The 24,063-nt window shown below is 44.7% G+C and overlaps 1 protein-coding gene across 1 annotated transcript in view; it reads left to right on the top strand.

The window, feature by feature from the left end:
* The window catches only part of met (MET proto-oncogene, receptor tyrosine kinase), a 64,079-nt gene that overhangs the window by 3,136 nt on the left and 36,880 nt on the right, over positions 1–24,063 (top strand). Inside the window, exon 2 of the mRNA XM_070972827.1 lies at positions 21,029–21,232. Within this exon, the coding sequence (XP_070828928.1) occupies positions 21,029–21,232 (204 nt within the window). The remainder of the gene's footprint in view (positions 1–21,028; positions 21,233–24,063) is intronic.

Genomic DNA, 24,063 nt, shown 5'->3' with positions numbered 1-24,063 from the left:
CATGGAAAGATTAAAGAAGATCTAAAAGTGTACAGCATGCATTACAAAGTGGTTGGCAAAGGAATAAAGTATCCATGATTTGTACTTAGAGTTATAACTTGCAATCACACAGTCTGGTCCTTTAAGTTCAGTACTGCATGCCGTCATTTTAAAGACTCAGCTGCAGTGAAGACATCAGACAGGCAGACATGAAGAGTGACATGGGGTTAAGTTCTTAAAAGAGATTCAAAGCAGCTTTGCAAATACATGCAAACTGCATGGTGGGTGGGTGGGTGTTTGGGTACATCAGCCCAGCCCTGACAGCTATCAGCAGTGAAGAGCCACAGGGGAAAGTGAGGAATGCTGGGAGCTGGAGGGTTCGGGGGGCAGAACATATCTGACTCTCAGCGAGCCGTGATGAATGGCTCAGGGATAACAGGGCATCAGCAGCTGGGCGGAAGATGATCCCCTGACCCACTGTGGCAGCCGGCCACGCTGGCGAGGCCTCTTCCCCACTCCCCTCGACCCCCACCTGTCACCAGCACCTGTGGGAAAGTGGGAGCCGCATCAGTAACATTAAAGATGCTTTTCAACTGGGACAATGTCTTCATGGGTGAACATTTAGTATGATCACACACAAATCGGGAAACCTTGACACGTTTTAAAGTGATTTTTGACAGAGCACATAGGAAAAAGTTGAAAATAGTTCAATATTTGAAGACCTTCGGGCAGAACCTCTGGTTTTGGTTTTCTGCAAATCTCAGAATCCATCGTCAGCTGTGAGTTCAGAACTCATAGAGCCTGTTCAGCTACTGTGTGCAGGATCAAAGCAGAATTCATCCTGTTGCAAATTAAAAAGGGCTAACAACTCATGCTTCTCCGGCTTCAGACTATTTGACAAGTGTTGCATTGTGCCAAGTTGACGAATGCTGAGAAAAACCTTTCTCACCTGAAACCCCAAACAGTAATTGTCTGTTTCCACCCCTTGACAGCGACCGTCGGTATGAAAACTGCTGTTTTGATCAGTCTGAGCGAGAGTGTACTATTCCATTATTAGACATTCTTTCCTCTTGACTCACTTGATTACTGGGTCGACATGAGGCATGACATCAGTTTTGCAAGGGGTGCAGGAGCATCTCTGTGCTGTATAATTATCAGAGGATCGTTCTGTTTCTGACTCTGCTTTGTACTCGGTGTAGTTTTCATCTATCTTCAAACATGTGACTTAAAAGTTGACTTTATGCTGACTTCATTCTTTCAAAGCTGCAACAGCGTCCTCGCTCTGTGATCCCTTTTTAGTTCCCCTAACCCAAACACGTGCACGCTCAAAAACCAGAGCATTGACTTTCTTCTCCGCAGGACTCAGCAGAGACAAACGGCACAAGAATCTGCTGTTTCAAAATCTGTTTGAGTTTGAGCCTCCAAACACGCAGACGCAGCAGGTCAAGTGTTGAATCGCTGCAGCCAAAAGAGCTTTTATCTCCGTGCAACTGGGAAGGTTTTCCAATTTCTCTTTTATTGCTGACAGCCTCTGAATTCTCTTGTCCTCAGCTGCCAGGTTAAGAAACAAGCTGTGACGACAAAACACCATTGAACAACTGCCCATCTGACGCTCACGCTCCGAGCCTGGAGAATGATCTAATCATAGCACTACTTAATAGATTTATGACTTGTATTCAGTGGCATATGGCAGGTAGACTGTTATCATGAGGTTTGGGAGAGATAAGCGCTGCCATAAATTCATAAAAGGTATAAACACTCAGAGGAGGCATATTTAGGCACACAGGAGGTTATTTTTGTCGTTTGGGCCACCAAACTGTGCATTTCTGGTGGAAACTCCCAGTAGGGATTTGGATGAGGTTTAAAGCTCAGTGTAAGAACATGTTTGAAGTTTTTAAGTGGGGGTTGTCAGCTCAGACGTACCTCTTAAATCCAGTTTAGAGCAAGATATGATAAATGTAAATGATGAGTGGCTCTCAGCTGACCATGTGAAGGAGTAAATCTGCTGTCGTTATTGTTTCTGCAGGGCCATTTCTGTCTGCTCGCAGGGACACAGGGAGCATGAAACTGAGGGACTAATTACTGCTCTTCACCACGAGACGTTGAGTGCGACGTAGAAGTGATTGCTGTGTTTTAGCCCATTTGTTTGATTATGCCCCCTCTCTGGTGCAGTTAAGAAAAAACAACAATTCCGATCAAAAGGGCTCCAGTTAGCTGTTGATTTGAACAAAAGGAGAATTGATGCTAAATGGTTGTGCCAATTGCATTGTGTTATTTACAAAAGGGAATGAGTTGTGCACATACTAAGTTCTGTTTCTGAGTCTGTGTGCAACCTGGTTATCATCAGCATGTAATGGACACACCAGTCCACCGTGTCAGGCTCATGTTTTGCCTCACAGAGGCTTGAAAAGAACGCGTTCTCATGCCACGTCAAGTTAGCTATAATGAATATGCAAAGTCCAGTTAGACTTTCAAGCTTGCTGAGAAACATTTCAGGTGACAGTTGCAGTTTTGGGCTTTACGCCCATCATTATTGCCCCCTGCTGACACTTCACTTGTATGTATAAAAGCCTATTGGATCAGCAGGCCTGTTGCACGCTTTGCTGGATGCTTTTAACTAATTAATTCCCAGACATTATGCGCTCCATCTCTCATATCAAAAGCACTCTTTAAGCCTGATCTGACCCCAGAATGTGCTGCTGCCTGACATCATGGCTTTAAAAAAGGACATGTAAGGCCATTTTGCTGGGTAATGTAGTGTGTGGAGCCATGGCAGCGATTTGGAGCATCCCCAGCATGCCTGGCACTCATTCCCATAAGTCTATTGAGGGAGCAGGAACATTTGAGACTAAAAATAAAGAACAGCCACGGGTCAAAATTATCATCAGATTACTATTGATTCAAGAAAACCCACCAAATGCTGATTGCTTTTAAATTGAATCTTTGGTCTGATTGATTATAGTGTGTGCAATATAATTCCAGCTGGGAGACGCTTTTGACCGACACTCATTTTAATTCGCTGTTTTAATGAACAAGCTTTGAGCGCTGCCTTGACAAACGGCCAAACAAGCAACCACAGAGCCCTACTGATTTCATCTCATTTTGCTATGAAGGAATTCCTTAAAATGTCTTGATCATGAAATAGAACAAAGATCCCGTTTTGTGACGTTTAACTTGCCTTTGTCTTTGATGGTCAGTTGTGTGGTCACTCAGTAAGAAGGGTTTTCTGTTTATTTGCACACAAGAAACTCAGAGTATCAGAATGGAGAGATGAGCATGCAGCAGAGGTTTTGCTTAATGTGGGTCATCATCAGGACAATAAGGACCTCATACAGCATGACAGGATGCACAGCATGCATATGCAACTCAAACAACCAGGAGCATACGGAGTCTGTAGTTAGAAATCTGTAAAAGCCACAGCTGGTGACTCGGTGGAGAATTAAGTGTGTAAATACTGTCTGCTGTTTTTACTCTTTTTGCTTTGACTTGTTATTATTCATCTTGTAATTACTGCTTCTTCTGTCCACTCGGTATATATAGTACACATTGCATGTGTGTCCGTCCTTGATGTTTTTTCTTTTTTAAAATTTAGGTTGTTTTTGTGGAGTTTTCCATTAGTCAGATTGAGAGTCTTACATGTACAGTATGAGGATGATGCAAGAGAAAGAAATGCAGCCAGATTATTGACTTAAGACAAAAATGGGGACTTGAGTCACTTTATGAAAGACTTGACATTCTTACCTGGAAAAAGGCTTGAAACCAAACTTACCCCAAAAACCTCCGAATCACTTCTGGACATTGTTGCGTCAGTTCCTAAATTTAGATTTCTGTGATATCATAAGTTAGTAAATGTGAATCATGTTGCACTTTTCAAATCAAGGACCACAAATAAATGAGAAAAGAAGAAGAGGTGATCGGCGCGATAAAAACCTGAATCTACTCAGCATATAGTTATCTTATCAATAAGAATGCCATGTAGGAAGCACGCAGGGACATTCAGTCTACCTCACCCTGCTGCTAATCTAGTTTTGACTGTGAGCGTCGACATGAAACTGAAGTGTGTTATTTGCATCAGTTGCCTTACAGCAAAAACACTATAAACTGTATGTCAAAGCTTTAAAATCTGCATCTCCTGCTCAGTGGATCATTACTTTAAGTGGCCCTGATATTTGATGCATGCTTTGTAGTTTTTTTTCCGGTGGCGGATGATGAGACCCGCAGCAGCCTGATAATGGATGGACTTAATGCTGTGAAGCTCTCAGTAATGCAGCTGATTCAACGGGTTCTGCTGTGGATGTCGCTGTTTTAGCCCCACATGCCCGAGCCTGCTCATACCATCACTAAGCTGGTATTTGTTTGTTTGAACTCTCCCTCTGCATGAGCCATATGTACAGAGCAGTTGTACTGGGCTGGCACACACAGCATCAGCGTTACCATCATGTAGAAAAGATGCATACGATGAATAATTAGATTTTTATGTTCTTCGATATTTTAGTCTTATTTTGGAAATCTGCAGTTGACATTTTGTCCTGACATACTTTTTTACGAGGCACTATGAGACAAGACAGTTGGCACTGAGATGACGAAATACAATATGCAAACAGCACTATTGGCAGCCTGTAAATGCATCACCAGTCTCTGGAAATCTACTGCTTCTCTCAAACTGTTTTCCATTTCACTTCCAGGGTAGACAGACTTGCAGCAGGCGCCGCAAATGCAAAGTTGACAGAAGCACTGTAGATCTGCACGGAGAAACATAGTTACAATATTTAGTTAATACAGTAAGGACTCTAGATCGGAGAGAAAACCCCCAAATTTTACAAACTTTGTCACATATGATCTCAGAAGCACTTAGACACTTAAAGAAATATAAATCTTGACATGTAAATGTGTGTTTTTGAGTGGTGTGGTAAGCCTCTCTGATTTCCCGATTTGGAACCGACCAGGCATCGCTGTTGATGGACGCAGTTTTGTTTTGTGTGATAAGGGGAAATTACCTGCCAGATTTTATGCCATACAAGAAATCACATACATTTTATGTACATCACCAATTTGCCTCTAGAGGCTTTACAGTCTGCACATTGTACGGCACCCTCTGTGCTTCAAACCATAAGCTAATCCTTCCAAAAACTAGCACAGAGACACAGCTGCCCTTTCTGAGGTTTTTGCCGCCGATGTCACAGATTGTGTCCCGCATGCCTGAGCCTGTCCATGCCATCGCTGAGCTGGGTGCAGAACCCAGCGGTGCTCTCGGCGGGCGGGCACATCTCCAACCGCGTATGGGAATCTACAAAAGAATGAAAATACTGCGCTCTTGTCCTGTCCTGTCCTTCTCATTTCACTCCGTGAAAGCCTCCGTTTTGATAAAGAACACTCTGTGTGTGTGTGTGTGTGTGTGTGTGTGTGTGTGTGTGTGTGTGTGTGTGTGTGTGTGTGTGTGTGTGTGTGTGTGTGTGTGTGTGTGTTTGCAGTGAGGATGAGATTAGATCTGCTGTGTTTTGCTAACCTGCATCCGTCTCAGAATATACACTTTACACAGCAAAGTGTCAGATCAGCTGACCACATTAGATCTGTGAGAACAACTAAATATTTTGGAGCTGAAACAATTTGTCGATTAATCATTAGTCTGTTAATTAAAAACTATTGTGATGCTCAATCAAAAATGTCAAAATATCACTGTTTCAGGCTCCTCCAAGGTGAATATTTGCTGATTTTCCATGACAACACGCTAAATATCTTTGGGTTTTTAATCATTTAATGTCAACTTTGGCTTTGGGAAATTGTGATTGGACAATTAATAGACCGAATGATGCATTAGCTGAGAAAATGAGAGTTTTAGTATTGAAAAAAGCAAGAAAAGGAGTTAAGAATACAGTAATGACACACAGCCATATCAGTGGGTGCAAAGCAAAGTTCACACTGATGCGAGCTGCTGTTATTGTGTTATAACATTATGGAAAATGGTCTGCGGTCTGTCCCGGCAGACTCTGCTTGGCCATATGGCAATGTGTTTTCAGTGAGAGCCGGCAGCTGCCCGCCCTCCGCCCCTCCACCCTCAGGTGTGCCGTTGCTTCACCTTGAAGCCGAGTCCAGGCAGGTCCCTCTACGTGAGCAGAGGCTTGGTCAGCGCCCACATCCAGCTGCACAGCACATCAGGCAAAGAGCAGAAAAACATGCCTTGATCCAGTGTAATGCTATAACACAAAAGCTTCCCTTTGAAACGGCCTTAGCTTGAAGTTGTGCCAGCCATGATGAGCCACATGTTGATTTGTGCTCCAATGGATCATTAAACTCATTGATTTTGTTACTAATGATCACCTCACAGACAGATTTCATCATCCTTTGACAATAAAAGATAAAACTGTCATGCATGCATTGCAGCAACGTTTCAACATTTCAACACCGCCAGTCCACATCGGCCGAATCGGTCAGTGTGAGCCTGTTCACGTCTGCAGGCATTTCCTGGACCGTTTTCTACATGATTTCATGTTCGCTCAATGTCAGTGTTTAGTTTTGAGTCTGCAGAGTTAATTATTAGCCCAGGAGTTTGGTTTCTTGTTTTGCTGGAAAGCTGAAAGTGTGTGTAAATCCTTTTGCATTGGCTTTTGTATGCACATCTTATCTTTGTTCCCTAGATAAAGAGCAGAGTAGTAAATATGCAAACCGTCAGTGCCTGCAAGCTGTCTTCCACTGAGCAGGGTGGGTGGGAAATTACCATCAGCCAAATACTGTTAAATTTAGTCCATGGCTGATAAGATTTTTAGTGCTGCTGCTGCTCTGTAAGGTAAACAGCCATCATTTGTTGTTATTTTTTCTTCTCTTGTCACTTGCTCAGCTTCTCAAATGTGACATTTTGCTGCTTGTCTCTGTTTGATATTGTTGTAAACTGAATAATATATGAGTTTTGGAGTGTTAGCGAACAAAGCAAGCAGTTTAACAATGTCAAGTTTGGCATCTGAGATGTGATTCTTTTTTTTCCTCCCCATTTTTCCAATTTTTACACTTTTGCTGTTGTTTTTTTAGATTTCATAGACCAATTGATTAATCATTTATCCAAAATAATCATCAGCTGAAACTCTACCGCAAGCTTTCAAACGAAGCTGGTATATTTTAAACTTCACTGTGGTTTCCTGACAGATAGAAATCATTGTGGCGGAGTCATGTCACCTTTCTGTTTTGACACCTTCTTACTTCCCTCAAATGGCGCACTGCCGACAGATTCACCTTTGAATAGATTTCTCATATGCTTCCTTCAGCAGCACGAAGGCATTTGCCAGCAATGCCAGAAGTGATACACTCATTTAGTGTCAAATATGGAGGAGCTTTGCTCTGCTGAGCTTATGAGTCAAGCCCCCCAAGCTATTTCCTAATCAGTGGCATGCCTCCTACTCTTCTGTTTCACCACATGGTGATATCCTGCTTTCTGCTGAAATGAGGCATGCGAATGCTTATCTGTCAGCCCCGCTCTCTCAATGAAGGACCAAAAGCAATCTCCTTCTCTCCTACCACTGCCCTGAGCCACAGCCTCACCTTGACCCCAGATAGCTCTCATTTCCTTGGCATTTCCATTTCCTTCATCCATCAAGCTTTGTCATCAGGTCTGAGTCCAGCCAATCGGAACGCTCATAATCACGAAGGCCACCAGAGCAGCAAATTGTCCCGACTGGAATCTCATCTACATATTTTTCATTCTAAGGAGCACATGAAAAAGAGTGTGTGTGTTATTTATGAGTCTGGTTGATAAGACAAAGAAACATGGCTAGAAACTTTTGGCCACTTTATCCCACAAAAGCATCTTAACTCTAAAGATTTCAGAGCGAAGCAGCGTACTCAGGAGGCACTGGCCTGGACATCAGTAGCCCATTTGGGCTTCAGTGTGTTGCTCAAGGACACTTTGACAAGTGGACATGGAGGAGTTGCACATGGAGCTGCAAGTTATGGACCCCCCTGAGCCCCAACCATCCCATGGTCACTGACATCCAGCACATACAGTTTCATTTACCACCAGACTGAGGCCGTGCTGGGGAAAGTCACCTACATCTTCAGCCACATGTCCCGACAAAGACTCTGAATCCTTAAATGGTCAGTTCACACAGATTTTCTTACTTACCTTGTGTGGTATCTAACAGTGTAGATGGTTTTCATCTGTCGATGGATTTCAGTGGAATCGGCTGCATGAAACTGTCCTTGTTGCTCAGTATTCAACAGAAATTGCTTGAGATTTCACAGAGAGAATTTATTTGTCCTCCAAAGATGCTTTACAATAAATCTAACTTTCAGTGCAATTCAGCTCCTTTGTTTTGAGTTTAAGCAGAAATCTCAGAGGCAGGTCATCTGTATTGCCTCAAACCACCAGAGGTAAGAGAGAATGGACCCTTTAAGCCTCTATTCATGAGGACAGTCTTGTAAATTTGCACCGACCTCCATCCCTCTATCAACCATTTCAGCATACTTCCTGAATATGCAGATAATCAGTGAAGCAGCCGACATTTTTTAACCAAATGGAAGTGGACAGCATGTCATTCCAGGGGAAGGTCTTGCCTTGGACGAGGACCAATCCCTGCCCGTTCCATTCAACCAGTAATCCTCACACAATGCAAGCAAATGATTGTGTTTGGATGTGTACTCTAGTAATGGAGGCAAACAGAGAAGAAACCCTCGTCTCCGCCTCCCTGTCCGCACACTTGTATGGCTTTTATCACCCTGCTGCGCTCCCAAACAATGCATCACAAACAGAGACGCTATCAAGTCAATCCCTGGGACACCGCAGATATTGTCTCCCGCAGGCTTTGATCTTATCCTCCTCATCCATGGCCTGAATCATATTGCAGGAGGAAGGCAAGCTCACACCTGAGAGGGCTGAGTAGCTTTTCTGGGAATCACACGGCATGTTTTACGATTAAAAGTCTGATTTCTGCAGCAGCTGGACTCTGCTGAGATTGTTTTGGTTTTAGGAGTGAGAAGAAAGTCTTAAAAATAACTTAACACATGCTTTCCCAAAACAGCTATTGACCATTTTTAGTTTTATGGGAAAATAGAATTAGTGATTATTGTGAGGTTGCATCACACACCTTCCAGCCTGCAGTCAGTACACTGAGATCCTCCAGTCCTGAACATCAAAAAATCTGGCTTCAGGCCTGGTGGCTCAGTGAGGGAGCGCGAGCAGATGCAGCCGAATTATTCCGAGCCCGATCCCTGAAGATCTTTGATACATGTGTACAAATGTGCGAGAAGGGGGTTGAGCAACACTGCAGAGCCAGATGCCAACTTCCAGGAGTTTTACAAGTGTGAAAGAGCAGCACAATGATGCATTGTGCACTCATAATGAGCTGTCCGATTTGTCTCTTGTTTGCTTCATCGCGCTGTATATAGAGTCTCTGCAGCACACGAACAGCTGCCACCTGCAAGCTGTCATGACATGCAGTGAAATATTTTATGGTGACTTCATAAAGATCTTCGTCTGTAAAAACCACGGCTGTTTGCTGCAGTTTTTTTGATGAAGTTTTTGGCTGTTTGTGTTTCCGCGGGATTTTCACCGTTATATTTAGTTCTGTCGGCTTCCACGCAAAGCTGCTGGAATATTGCATTTGCTTATGTGTCACTGGGCGAAAAGGGACAAATATGAAAGGCTGTGCAGCCGAGCAATAAAAAGTTCATTCCCTGTGAAGAGCAGCTCCTTCCACTCCGCCACATTTCAGACTCCTGGTCTCGCGCTGCTGCCGGCACCCTGCACTTGTTATTGTTTGTTTTTCTTCATCTGGCTCTGATCTGACATCTACTATGAATACGAGTGCAGTCTTACTGCCAGCGCAGCGCCTGCAAGTGATCTCATCCCATGCAGGACCGTGCTGAGACGAGGAGGCCCGTGTGTTCAGACCTTATGTTGACCCTCAGTTGATAAGCTGCCTCACTGCCGAGGCGCGGGCCAGTGCTGTTTACAACCTGAGGTTATCTGGCTGCTCCTCAACGGCTGCTGTTGAGCTGCAGCTCTCCAGCTGTTGTTTCCCTGCCTTACCTCATGTACGAGCCCCCGCACTTCAGTCTGTCTCCAAGTTAGAAAATCACTTCTCAGATCTGAAAAAATGAGAAGCAGAGAGAGCCACTTATAGTCATGAAGGCAGTATGCTTTAAATGGTAGCAAGAAGGACTGAGGAGCTGTTTTTGGCAATTTCTGCTCACAGTAAAATCTTTGCTGTGAAGATTCTGCCAAGTGTCTGCACCGGTGGATGGATTTGATTATTCCAGACTGCTAGGAAGCAGGAATTCTGGGAAAAAAGAGCTTTGGCTGAATAACTCTGAAAAATGTCAGTTTGAATCATCCAACTTGTGTGCATATCCTCGCTTCGAATCGAATGTGGTCCTCCTTGGCATAAAAGCCCAATCATTTTGATGTTGAAGCACAACAAAACAGCTACTTTGGAACCCCCCTCTCATTGCTGTAATCAATAGGAGAGGGTAACGTGAATGCTAATAAAGTCCCTCTGAGTAGATTATTGGTGCTAACTCTCTGGAGCACCCTCGACTCTAAATCACCCCCCTTACTTTCATGTGTGTCTGTAATGAAGAGCACATGGGGGAACAGCAGCTGCTTTAGTAAATACGACTGATCGCTCCACTTAGCTGTCAGATTGAAGATTGATCTCACCTCAGAAAGACATTAATGCTCTAAAATAATGGTCCTGAAGGAGTATTATGCAGGCTGAAAAAGCAAAGCGTGATGTGGCGCTCGTTTGCACCCTGAAAATTATCCTGCGCCATTACTCATTTAGTCCCAGTGCAGTCAGAGTAAAACTATTAGGACATTGTGCTTAGAGGTGCTCACGTCCTTATTTGTCCACATTGTACTTGCAGCCCTTTTTACCCTTTGGAACTATATATAAAAGACTGTGCAATACTTGCACCATTCATCTGTGGTCAGTGCAAACTCCCTCAACTCTCACTCATAAAAAACATACTTTCTCACATGGCCAATTCATTGGAGGTGAACTGTAAATAAAATCAGCAGCAGTGTCTCTTTGGGGCTACTTCCTACCAGGAAATCTTCTCATAGCGAGGGCAGTGAATTATTCAGAGCAACAATTTCACCAAGTCTGTGAGCAGGGCTAAATACCACTGCCACAGGTGAGAGGATATGAGCTTTTCTCTGTGTACTGACTCTTGAAAGCTAAAAACCAGCACTTCAACCTGAAAGTCGCTGTTAAATTCCTAATTCAATCTGTTAGAGCAGCGGTTTCCAAACGCCGGGGTCACGGCCTGCCAGCACTACTGAAGAAATTATATGTTTCAGCACAAAAGGGACGTTATACGAATGAAAAAAGTTTTTTTATTCACAGGAGGTGGGGGAGGTAAAATGACTGTTTGGCTTCCATAATTACAGTCTAACCCTTTTTTCAGTTGTGATACCCTCCACCCATCAGCATCAACCATACCCCAACTGGGTGTCCCCAGCACTCAGTATAAACAAAGGGGAAAAAAAATGGCTGTTTACTACAAAATAAAGCCAAAACCAAATAGAATTTCTGATTGTGCAAACAGAATTTCACTGGGGCTTCTGGGCACTTTAATACGAGTAACTTATTATAGAATAAGCTTACTGTCCTGTCTCACTTAAGTTGCAAGCAGCTGGTAATATCCATGACCACAGCAGATGTGACAAATATCGACATGGCCTCAGTATTTAAACAAATAAAAGTCAGAGAGGAAAGTGTGAGTCTGCTGGGAATGTTTCATGCAGAAAGTGCAAGCCAAGCATGACAAGCCTGGCTTTATATGGTGCAATGTATCTCATATGTCAGTAGCCTTTATGAAACACCTTGGATAAGAGATGCATGGATGTAACCCAGTATCAATCATCAGTGGAAAAAGCACCCATCGGTGATGCAAATACCCCAGAAATAGGCCTTATTGAGCAATTTGAAAAAAGGATATTCTCTCTCTCAGGATCTTGTCTCAATCTGTGAGTGTAAGAAGGTTTTAAGAAGTTGACCTCTCCAAGTTCCCTTTGATCTGCTGACCATAGCTTCAGCTGCTGTGTCAGTCTGACCGAAATGTGGATTTGCAGGGCAACTCTGGAAAGCTCATCTGAAGAATGTGCTGTTTGGTAGAAGTGGAATCAAAGAGTTTCTCAGTCGGAGCAGAAATAGTGTCTTTTGGCCCCTGGTCCCCCAAATCAGCAGTCCATCACTGTCCCCGTTGTTTTGAATTGCATAAATCCCAGATGAAGAGGAGAAAAATATGTTGATACATGCAGGAAAAGACATTGCTGTGTCAGGCAGCGATGAAAAATCATCCCTAACTGTGTTCTCAGAGATGATATTTGAGTCTCTTATTGGAGGCAGAGGAGGGAAAGGATGCAGGATCATCACTCACCCAGCCAGGTTTCATACAGTTTGGGTGATTTAGTGGTGCTGAGAGGCTGGGAGCTACATTGTTCCTCTGTGGGAGCCTGGAGAACACACACAAATATACACACACACCAGCAGATTATTTAGCTGTTAGAATGGACCGTGTGTGTGTGTGTGTGTGTGTGTGTGTGTGTGTGTGTGTGTGTGTGTGTGTGTGTGTGTGTGTGTGTGTGTGTGTGTGTGTGTGTGTGTGTGTGTGTGTGTGTGTGTGTGTGTCTGTCTGTCTGTCTGTCTGTCTGTCTGTCTGTCTGTCTGTCTGTCTGTCTGTCTGTCTGTCTGTCTGTCTGTCTGTCTGTCTGTCTGTCTGTCTGTCTGTGTGTAGGGAGGTAAAGGAAATAAAAAAAAGAGAGGAAGGCAGTTAGTCAGAGAAGAATTAAAGGGGAGTTAGGAAAGAAGGTCGGTGATCGTGCAAGATCTAACTGAGGACTGGCTGGAGGAGGGACAGAGGCTGTAAGACACTCAGTTTGACATTCAACAGTTATTTCAGAATCAGAATCAGAATTACTTTATTTATCCCCGGGGAAATTGTTTTTAGCAGTGCTCCATGCAAAACAGAATTATAGATTAGAATAAAAATTAGAAAGAGGGACGAGAAGGAATATATATATATAAAGGCAATATAAAAGAAACAGAATATTAATACTAAGGATATATGTTTTTAAGAAATATACAAATATACAGAAATAACCACTCAATGAATGTACAACAATATAAAATGTACCGCAATACAATTGGATGTGCAAAATAAATATATATTAGAATTACTATGTACTATGTACTGAATGTTGAATGTGCAAAAACTGAAATAAATGTGCAAAAACTGAAATGTAAGATATACAACAGAACAGACAGTGACAGTGAAGTCCCAGGGCCATTCAGAGGGAGGAGTTGTACAGGTTAATGGCCACAGGCAGGAATGATTTCCTGCATCGTTCAGTCCTCAGTTTTGGTGGTATTAGTCTCTTACTGAACGTACTCCTGTGACTGACCAGCACATCATAAAGTTTGTGTGAGGCGTTGTCCATGATAGTCCTTAGCTTATTCAGCATCCTCCTCTCTGACACCACCGTCAGAGAGTCACACTCCATCCCCACAATGTCACTGGCCTTGCGGATCAGTTTGTTGAGTCTGTTGGCGTCTGCCATCCTCAGCCTGCTGCCCCAGCACGCAACAGCATAGAGAATTGCACTAGCCACCACAGACTCATAAAAAATCCTGAGCATAGTCCGGCAGATGTTGAAGGACCTCAGTCGCCTCAAGAAATAGAGACGACTCTGGCCCTTTCTGTAGAGAGCGTCAGTGTTCTTAGCCCAGTCCAGTTTATTGTCCATGTGTACCCCCAGGTACTTATAATCCTCCGCAATGTCCACACTGACCCCCTGGATGGAAACAGGGGTCACAGGTGTCTTGGTTCTCCTCAGGTCCACTACCAGTTCCTTAGTCTTTGCCACGTTTAGTTGCAGATGGTTCTGCTCACACCATGTGACAAAGTTGTCCACAGCAGCCCTGTACTCATCCTCATCGCCCTTACTGATACATCCAACTATCGCAGAGTCATCAGAAAACTTCTGAAGGTGGCAGGTCTCTGTGCAATAGCTGAAGTCCGTGGTGTAGAGGGTGAAGAGGAAGGGAGAGAGAACAGTCCCCTGCAGGGCCCCAGTGCTGCTGACCACTCTGTCTGACACACAGTGTTGCAGGCGCACATACTGTGGTCTGCCAGTCAGGTAGTCCACAATCCAGGACACTAGGGGGGTGTCCACCTGCATTGCTGTCAGCTTGTCACCCAGTAGAGCGGGACGAATGGTGTTGAATGCACTGGAGAAGTCAAAAAACATGATCCTCACAGTGCTCGCCGGCTTGTCCAGGCGGGTATTGAGCAGGTAGATGATGGCGTCCTCAACTCCAAGTCGGGGCTGGTAGGCGAACTGGAGGGGGTCCATCAGTGGCTTGACCATGGGCCGGAGCTGTTCCAGGACGAGTCTCTCCAGAGTTTTCATAATGTGGGAGGTCAATGCCACAGGTCTGTAGTCCTTTGAGTCTCTGGGCCGTGATGTCTTTGCCACAGGAACGAGGCACGACGTCTTCCACAGCATGGGGACCCTCTGGAGACTTAGACTCATGTTGAAGACGTGTTGAACAACTCCACACAGCTGGGGGGCACAGGCTTTGAGCACCCTGGGGCTGACACCATCAGGGCCTGGAGCTTTGTTCATGTGGAGTCTCATCAGCTGTCTTCTCACCTGGTTTGCAGTGAAGCACACTGTGGAGGTGACAGGTAGGGGAGGTGTGGTGTAATCCTCCGGTCTGTGAGTGAGGATAGTCTGGCAGTCTGCGGAGGTGTGAAGAGGGCTCACACAGGAAGATGGGGGGGGGGGGGGGTGAGAAGGAGGAGGGGGAGAAGGAGAAGGGAGAAGGAGGGGAGGAGAGGGGAGTGGGTGATGATGGTCGCCCAGTACAGACAGCAGAGGAGCCAGAGGCAGCATGAGCCAGGCCTGAAGCATCGAATCTGTTAAAAAACAAGTTCAGTTCATTTGCCTTGTCAATGCTGCCTTCAACTCCTCTGCCGCCCGTCCTGAAGCCAGTAATGGTCCTCATACCACTCCAAACCTCTCTCAAGTTGTTTTGCTGGAGTTTCCACTCCAACTTCCTCCTGTATTTAAACACATGTTCCCTGACCGGGAATCGAACAGTATCTGTGATAAACAAGAGAATATCCCTCTGCCTTTGGTCACAGAAGAGCTTTTGCACAAGAAGTGATTTGTTCTGCACATTAGAAGAATTAAGAAAATGATCTACTGTTGTGGATGGTTGTAGTTAGTGTGCAATGCATCATTGTGGGCAACCAATAGAACAAAATTAAGCAATTAAAGGCTTTTCTGTCCTCCCTCTTTGCTGGGAAAGGCTTTCGCAACACAGGCTCAAACGTTCTCTTGAAGCAAGCGTGAAGTCTGAAATTCAAATTACATGTTGGGAGCATGAATAATGTAAAGGCTGCATTCCTTTGGAGGAAAGGATACAATATCACATCATGGACACCGTAATTTTCCTCTCTGTGCAAAGGTCAGCTAATGGTTAAGGATGGGCAACTTGAATATCTTTGGTTAAAGAGTATTCCAGCCATGCAGTGCACTTCTGAAAAGTTGGACGACTTGTGAGAGACAGATCTCATTTTAGGAAACAAAAGCAGAAATCGTTGCAGCAGAGGCTGAGTTGTCCTTACTTTTAGCCCCTGCTATGGTTGATATCAGGATATGGATAGTGTGCACATCGTTCCACAGATGCACATGTTTATCTCACCCTTCATGCACAGAGCAAACAGCTTTCAGCAGTCCCTACTCAAAGCCCCAGATGCTGTAAAAATGACATTTGTGGAATTTTACGTGAAGGATGTCTTTCGGAGATTTTAGAAAGTTCCAGTTTGCTATACTGCTGCACCGAGATGGCCACAGCGAGTGACATAATGATGACTGTCATTTCCAGAGCATACAGAGCATCAATTATCTGTGGATATAACAGGCTGTGTGCTGTGAAGCATCGGAGGAAACAGGAAATTAACTAAATACCATAGCATCCCAAACCGTGAACCTGAAAAAAGTGTCTCGTCTGCAGTCTTTGTCTGATAGACTAAATAAACCTGCACCTGAAAACTGTATCTGCACTGCTTCACCATAAAAATTCAAACATGCATGTCCAGATTTCATGAAATGAAAATGTCATTATGTTGTTTTCTGGTTGTCTGTCTGTCCCTCACATTCTCATAAATGGGATTATCTCAGAGACTTCGGGAATTGCTTCAGATTGGGCACAAAAGTCCACTTGGACTCGAGGATGAAGTATTTAGACTCTGTTGGTCGAAGGTCACCATGACCTCACAAAACACACTTTTGGCCATAAGTCAAGAATTCATGGACTAATCCTGAAAGAGTTTCACACACATGTCTCAGAGGATGAAACAATGAAGTGATGACATTTTATATCCCAAATGTGAAAGGCCAGCTTCACTGTGACATCAAAATGTTCTGCAGAAACACTTTTCTGGCCATAACTCAGGAACAGAAGGCAGATTGTGGCCATATTTCACATTTGGTCAGATGCTGAATTAGTGACTCTAATCTTGGGCGTCCACCTTGAAACTGTGCTTATTGTTAGATCTTCTGTGCTGCAGAGTTGAACGTGTGTGAAGTTCTTCAGCATCTAGCTTCCTCGCAGCAGCATCCATATTTGAAGCATTGCAGTCCACCATGAGCTGATTGGTTCTGCTGATATTGATCTTCAGGTGGTTGTCACTGCTCCATGTGATGAAGCTCTCGATCAGTCCTCTGGAAAAACATACATGTCTCATACATGTCGATATAGTGAGAACTTCCATTTTGCCAAAAAATACACTTAATACCTTTTATTAAATTCCTTCAGAGTCTTATATTAGATGAGTCTGGACGGACATGGATGTAAATGCAACTTGACTGGTTGGCGGAGATACATGATTCTAGGTTTCTAGGTTTACTATGATCTCCGTGCATTATCCTCTGTCGGACCTGTTATTGTGTGAGGCCATTTTCTGTCCACCTTAGGGCCCCATTATAAACAAGGCTGTGCTGCTGCCTGGCGTCTGGGGGGCCGCTCGAGGGCGAGGCCAGCTGTGCTGCAAGCGCCAGGATCTGTCCTCGGCTTATTGTCGGCTTCCCTTGCTCCCTTAACTGTCCCCAACACCCTGACAGTCCCCTAAAGGAACACACACACATGCAAACACACATTAGCACATGACAGCATATGCTCGGTGCCACCAGCCACCTGTGTGTTGTGCAGACACAGACACACGTCACGGTCGTTACAGCTACAGAGGGTCAGGTTGCAGAACAACGTGCACCCTAAGTCCTGGCGGAGTACAGTAATGTGTCCCAACATTGCTGCAACAATGCACACAGAGCTATGTGTGCACTCCACATTCCTTTGCATTTCACTTTCTCTTGGAAATACATTTCCACACTCCCCGACGACAACCAAACCTCTCCACTGTCTGGAGCACATCAACTGCACATGCAGTCCGGAGGTCAAAGGTCTGACTGACTCCACAAGTTTGTGAAAGTGTGCTAACTCAGGCTAAGCCTCTGCAACACAGTGTGTATTTTTGTACATTAGTAAGAGTCCCTTTACCCTATTTTTACACAGCACTGACAATGTTTATATCCAAATCCTCTCCTGCCAGTAACCCAGTCCGTGGTTTATAACTCAGGCATTAGTGAGTCTATTCACACAGGACCCAGGGGCCACAGTGAGAGTATGAAAATGACATTAGACCACATGGATCACCTTTCACCCCCCTCTTGACTCTCCTGAGCAGTGCTGGAGGGTCCAGGAGCTCCACGGCACCGAAACCCTATCGCCTACCGTTGTTTTGGGGACAATGGCTGCTGGTTAAGTATGGAGCAAAAGGTGTACAATATTTCACACATCTGCCCCACGGTGCCTGTTCTATGGCTGAAAGACACGTTCACAAAATGGGCCGAAAGATGTAGAACATCAGGAGCACTTGCCGACACATAAATCTTCCAAAAGTTGAATGTAAGAGAAGGGTGAAGATTTAGCTTCAAACTCGACTCATGACAGCTTGTACAGAATGCTTGCTCGCTTTGGTACTAAAACTCAGCAAGTATAAACTAATCTGCCAGCTGATTTATGTGTTGAGCTCTAGCAATGGCACCATTGCTGAACACATTGTCACTGATGGTGAAAGCAGAGGGCAGCCACTGATGTGATTGTGACACAAGCTTTGAGTCAAAAAGCGTTTGTGTGGTTCAATCCGACCTGCACCGTGTGAAGTTGAACAAGTGCAGTTATGACCTTGAATCACGCAGACTGCAGGCAACTGTCATAAACACCGACTGATTGATTTTCCTCTCTGACTTTTTTCCAAAGTTGATGTTTTGTTGAGGCAGCTGTTGCCAACACAGTCGAGTCCATGTGGTTTTGGTTTTGCAGGTGAAAAGATGACTTGCCAGCTATGAAAACTGGGCCACATTTAATTAAAGTTGACAAGATTCTAACTTTTATTTCAATGGCATTTCAAGCATTTGCTTCCAGCTGCAAATTCTGAAGAAAAATCAAGATACATGTCGACCTTTATAAACTCTTGTAGCTCATACTCTGGTTGAGAAACTGCTGCCAGTATTGTAAAACCACCATAACAAGGTTAGCAAAAGGAAATATGTTTTCCTGGCTGTTTGCTTTTTGTTGTGTTTCTCATCTAATTAGCTCAAAAGCTTATTGTGAAAGTCTGACAGCTTTTCAGTTCTGGCAATCATCAACAGGTTGGTATAAACGTGTCATAGATTAATTCTTCTTTAGTTAACAGTATATAGTATATAACTGTATATTTAAGTTCCTCTTTGAACTTTGCCTAACACTGTCTTGAGGGCCCTGTTTGCCTCCATGGCAGTGTCAGTGTGACGTCCTCTGAAAATCCCTGTCTCCAAGCCAAGAGACAGCCATGGATAACAGCGGCGGAGCTTCAAACGAAGCTTGTCAAAACAGTCTTTCCACTGTCCAATTTCATTGGCTTGATCCTCAGGAATACCTTACAGAGGCAGAGGAATGCCTCGCAGGCCCTTCCAGCCCTCCCTCCCATCACCCTGCTGCGCTTCAACAAGCACCCCAAAGTCCTGTTTGTTTGCTCTGAAAATAATCAGCCCAGGGCCTGTTTTCTGAGCCGCGTGGCTTAAAATCGACAGCAATGACGTCTCCATCTGCTGTAATTTTGAGACGTTTTGGCCAATTCCACGTTTTTCATATCCGCTCTGTGGTAGCCGGTCTGTCAGGATGATCACAGACTGAATTTCTGGTTAATGGTCGACATTGTAAAGGTGCACGCACAGGTTCACACGTCAAATACAAGCTGCCCATCGCATTTGAAGAGGAGATGCTTCTTCTGGCTCAGCTCTCGGACTTCATCAAACCCTCATCGCTTGCTACGTGTTCACATCTTTATCCAAGTTCAAATCAGTTTCAGTCACAAACTGTCATTTCTTATCCGGTTTGCACCATTTCTCCGCTCTTTCACAGCGAGTAATTCAGTGCAGATCAGCTGGCTGCGCCAACTCACAGCTGTGCGTTTGGCATAAAAACATGCAACCTCTCTTCCAGCTTTCAATTTCCTCTACATTTTCCCTGAGTTTGACTTAACCATTGTCTCTCTAACTACAGCCACTGGCCTTGAGGACATTTAATTTAACCAAGGTTCGTTTCTGCGTGCTTGTCAGATAGCCAGGTTTCTCTGCTTTCCGTGGCTCTCCTCTTTGTCGTCCCGTTCGTCTCGGCTGTGTAATGTCACCAAGAAGGCAACTTTCCTGATTTATTACTCCACCATTGTTCTCCTGATCTTCAAAGCTTTCCTTTGGGATCTACACTGAACAAATGATGTAACATGTTTCATGTAAACCACAAATTATGGTCTTGTGACCCAGGCAGCATTTTAGGTAGGGGCAGAAAGCAGTCATGAGTCTGTAAGTGATTAAAAGCAACTTTGAAGACGTTCAGAGTTTGGAGTTTCGTCGTCACGGTCGTCCTACCTGTGCTCCCTCCACTCTCCTTGTGACTCCAGTGAAGAGGTCACCATCCACTGAAGCTGAGAAAACAACAGAAAGCTCAAGCCTGGTCAGGCAGCAGGGTCAAGGACCTTAAGAGTCACAAGAGGCCCGCCACCCCCTGGGTCATTAATAATTAATGAAACCTGAGGCTGGGACAGGAGCCCATGACTAAACACAAAAAGAGCCGGCGCAGTGAGAGAACAGGGCTGGGCAGTAAGGACGGGGGGGGGGGGGGTTGAGAGAGAAAAGGCCATGAATCCAGCTCTGGCTACAGTCTGTGCTTTCACTGTATGCTCCAAAGGCTCCAGACACAACAATCTGCACAACCCAGCGACGTTTGAAAACCAAAGAGGGGAGCTAGAGTGCCAGCTTTTGGTTCAAAACTCCAGCGAGGAGGCGGAAGTAGAGAAAAGAGGACAGTGGAAAGAGGGGCCAAAAAAAAAAGTGGGGTTGCCCAGTTGGAGAGAGAAAAAGCAGTTCATGGAATGAAAAACAGCGTGAAAGTCTCCTCACTGTTTCCCATGAAATCCTGCCGTCCAAAAACTTCTATTCAACAAAGGGTGGACTTGCCCTGGAGGTGCTATCATGCCGAGACCTCCATTACGAGCACAGCCTGATGAAAGAGTAGCTAAGGGGGGCTTAGGAGGTTTGGCTCTTAACCCTCCCCCATCGGGACTGATATGAAAGAAGATAGTTCGACATGATATCATAGAACGAGAAGTTTTTAGGAGAGCAATCTGTTTGGATAAAATGATCCAGTCTTGCTGACGTTTCCCAGAAAGTATTGTTAACAATGCATGATCTAATATTCGAGGCAATCAGCAGTCTTTACAGCTTGTTCCAGATTTAGTGAACTCGTCTGAGGTGGATGTTCTTCAGTGGTAAACACGACCACACTGATGGTGCTGACATTCCTCAGCTGCACTTTATGTCATATCAGTGTCATGCCTGTAACCACAGTAAGAAGCCCTCTCTCCACTGTTATTATCACTGTGTATTTTGTTATTCTCGGAGCAAGCTGCAGGGAGATCTGTCTAACCGATGCCTTTGGTTTCTTTGCAGAGTTCATCAGACGACTGCGACCCACATGAGGGAATCCATGAAGGCAAAGAGGGCAAGTACCGCCTGCAGGTGACCCAGTTTGTCCAGAGGCTGGAGTACTGGCAGAAAGAGCTGACAAACACCTTGGTGACCTCCATCACAGTGGTGCCAGTCCATGGTCGTGCAGTGGCATACCTGGGCACCGCCAACGGACGCCATATACAGGTAAAGAAGTCAGTGCTTCATTTGCATGGGAAATACTAGCAGTTAGGCACAAACTGAAACCCTGAGGCTGCAGTGGCCAGTGTGGTTTCCCGCGGTCATTGTTCATGTAAATGCAACAGGATGTTGGTACGTGAGGAGTGAAAGCACCCTGCTGGAGACACTACACACAGTCAGCCACAGGTGTCTCTGCTAGAGACTATGACTAAGCAGCAGGACCTTTCTGTTTGCACAATTTGCTTACCTTTAACCTTTGCTCAGCGAGCCTCCAAAAAGCCCACGTTCCAGTCTGCCGTCTGAGTGAATAGTCCTTTTTCACGTGACTAGAGGTTGCTAGGATCCACATTTCTGCACTTTTGCATAAATTCAATTCATTTGAGAGAATAAAGTCAGACCTGTTGCTGTCACAGTTCAACTGCTCACAGGAGGGGTTTAGCTTTGGGAGTTTGCGTCATGTGGAGCAATGATTAGAATTTGCTTTGAGCCATTTCACTTGTATTTGCATATTAATCTATCATAAACTAGACTCTGACTCACCTCGACTGTCATCAGTATGCAGGCATTTCTCCTTGGCCACACCAGCGGAGTGAAAGTAAGAGTTTCACATGTGATTCAGGGACCAAGACCTCAAATTCGGTACTGACAGCACATGATGCTGCTTTGTAATATTGACAAAATAATGGAAACACTTGTGAAGGTCTGAAGAAGAGGCTGCCTTTTAACTATCCTCCATTTCTCCTCCATCTTCTCTAAATGGTTTGGGTTTTTTTTTATTTATTGATAACTAAGATTTCCACTCTCTCTTTTCAAGCAATTTTAGCCCAGTTTTACATCTAAATATGCAATGTGTCCAATGAGTGCTGAGCAAGAATATGTTTTCATGACTTTCCAGACTAAGACCTGGCACGTGAAATGATTTTTGTTGCTCTTAGTGCCAGCGCACCTGCAGTTTGAAAGCAGATTTGGCCTGTTGGAGGTCTGTTAGTTGCCTTATTTTGTTTTGGAGAGTCATACAAGTGCTGATCATCAAGGTAAGATAAAACATTTTGGCATTCAACTTAATTAACTCAGTATGACAGGCCTGTGTAACTGCATATCGGACTGTGACTCACTGTAGTCATTTTCCATGTGGTGTTTTTTGTTCATCTGCTCTAACAGTGCAGCTCTATGCATGCAATGGTTACAGCTGCGGCGTGAAGTACGGCGAGCGATGCTCCGTTGGTGCATTGTTGCAGTGCCTCGCCAACAGCTACAACGAGTGGAATGAAACGCATAAAGTAAACACTAAATTACCTCACGTGTTTTTGAAACACAAGAATGAGAAGACATGCCTGGGAAAAAAAGGCAAGAGAGACATGGAAAAAAGGCTCGACAGCTGCACTGAAAGGGAGGGGTGGATGGAGGGGGGGTTGAGACGGTGGTAGTGGGGTACGAGGGGGCTTACAAGGCACGTTAATGGTGAACGGCGGGCTTCGCTGACACGTTCCCTCGCATGGCACGGAGCAGCTGTTGCTGTGTGTTTTCTCTACCACCGCCTGCCCCCCGACCCCCCCCCCCCCCACACACACACACACACACACACACACACACACACACACACAGATCCCTACTTCAGTTTCTTCTTCCTTGTTTTGTTTTGTTTTTTGTGGTGGGCTGAATTGGCTGAATTTCATTGTTTTAGCTGAAGGGTTTAAGACGGTCTGAAGGGGAGAGCAGCTGTCCTGCACTGCAGAACTCCATTTTATCAAGTGTTTTCTGCCATCAATGAATGAATGAACAGTCAGTCTGGGATTTTCAGTGAAATCCAGCTTCTCATTCATATATGTGACCTTTATTTCATAAACAAGTCGTGTTGAGATTAAAACCTCTTTCACAAGGGAGACCATGCAGCATCAAGCACATAGCCGGACAACATCATATCACAGTAACAAAAATTACAACAGGAATACTTTGCAGAACACAGTACAACTTTTCATCATTTCTAACAGTCATAATCACTCTGTACTCACCAAGATACGGTCATGAAATGATAATGAGCACTGAGGTCACTACATTGACAATGCAGGTTGTAACTGTAGCCCCATATTAGCCAAACATGGCTTCCTGGTTCAACTCTCACCTGCTGTACTCATAGTTTTCCTGTGAAACGGAGTATTACCCAGTTTTATTTGCTCTGTGCTTCTGTGTAAAGATGTCAGCTCTTTCCTAAATTTCCATTTTTCAGTAAAATTGTGTCATGTCTGACAGAAATGTTGCCAACAGAAGGCCCAAGTTGTGACAAACATGCATGAAGCCTCCCACTCTAAGACGTAAGGCTGTGACTTCAGTGTCTCCTTCACTTTCCCAGCACTGATTTTCCAAATCGTGCGTCTGAACTGACGACCCTCCGGCCACCTGCCCTCTCTCAAAGCGAAGCCACAAAAAGAACCTGTTTGAGGGATGGCCGCCTTTGCTCTGGCAGCTCATTTCATTGTTAGAACGATAAAAAGAGCTTGTCAACTTTTCATGTATTTCAGTTTCCTGGTCGCTCCCAGCGGACTTGACAAGAGGGAACATGGAGTCGAGGCAGTGAAAGAAAAAGAGCGTTGTTCCCCCCAACGGACTCCATTCTGGCTCAGGAAGTATTTCCCTCGGCTTCAGTCGGGCCACTGTGGGAATAACACAGTGGTCATGTTTATAGGCCAAACTTCCCCCCGCCTGCTTAATACAATAAGCTGTAATTTACACCGCGATTACCTCCAGAGAGATGCCTGTTGTATGGCCACGTCCCCAGCGGAAAGCCACCCATTATGCTCGCTGTTACAAAGCTAACGTTGATCATGAGGCTCAAACAG

The sequence above is a fragment of the Chaetodon trifascialis genome, chromosome 10, assembly GCF_039877785.1.
Source record: "Chaetodon trifascialis isolate fChaTrf1 chromosome 10, fChaTrf1.hap1, whole genome shotgun sequence".
In the NCBI taxonomy this organism is placed as follows: Eukaryota; Metazoa; Chordata; class Actinopteri; order Chaetodontiformes; family Chaetodontidae; genus Chaetodon; species Chaetodon trifascialis.
The sequence above is the reverse complement of the archived record's forward strand: the minus strand, read 5'-3'. Positions and strand labels throughout refer to the sequence as shown.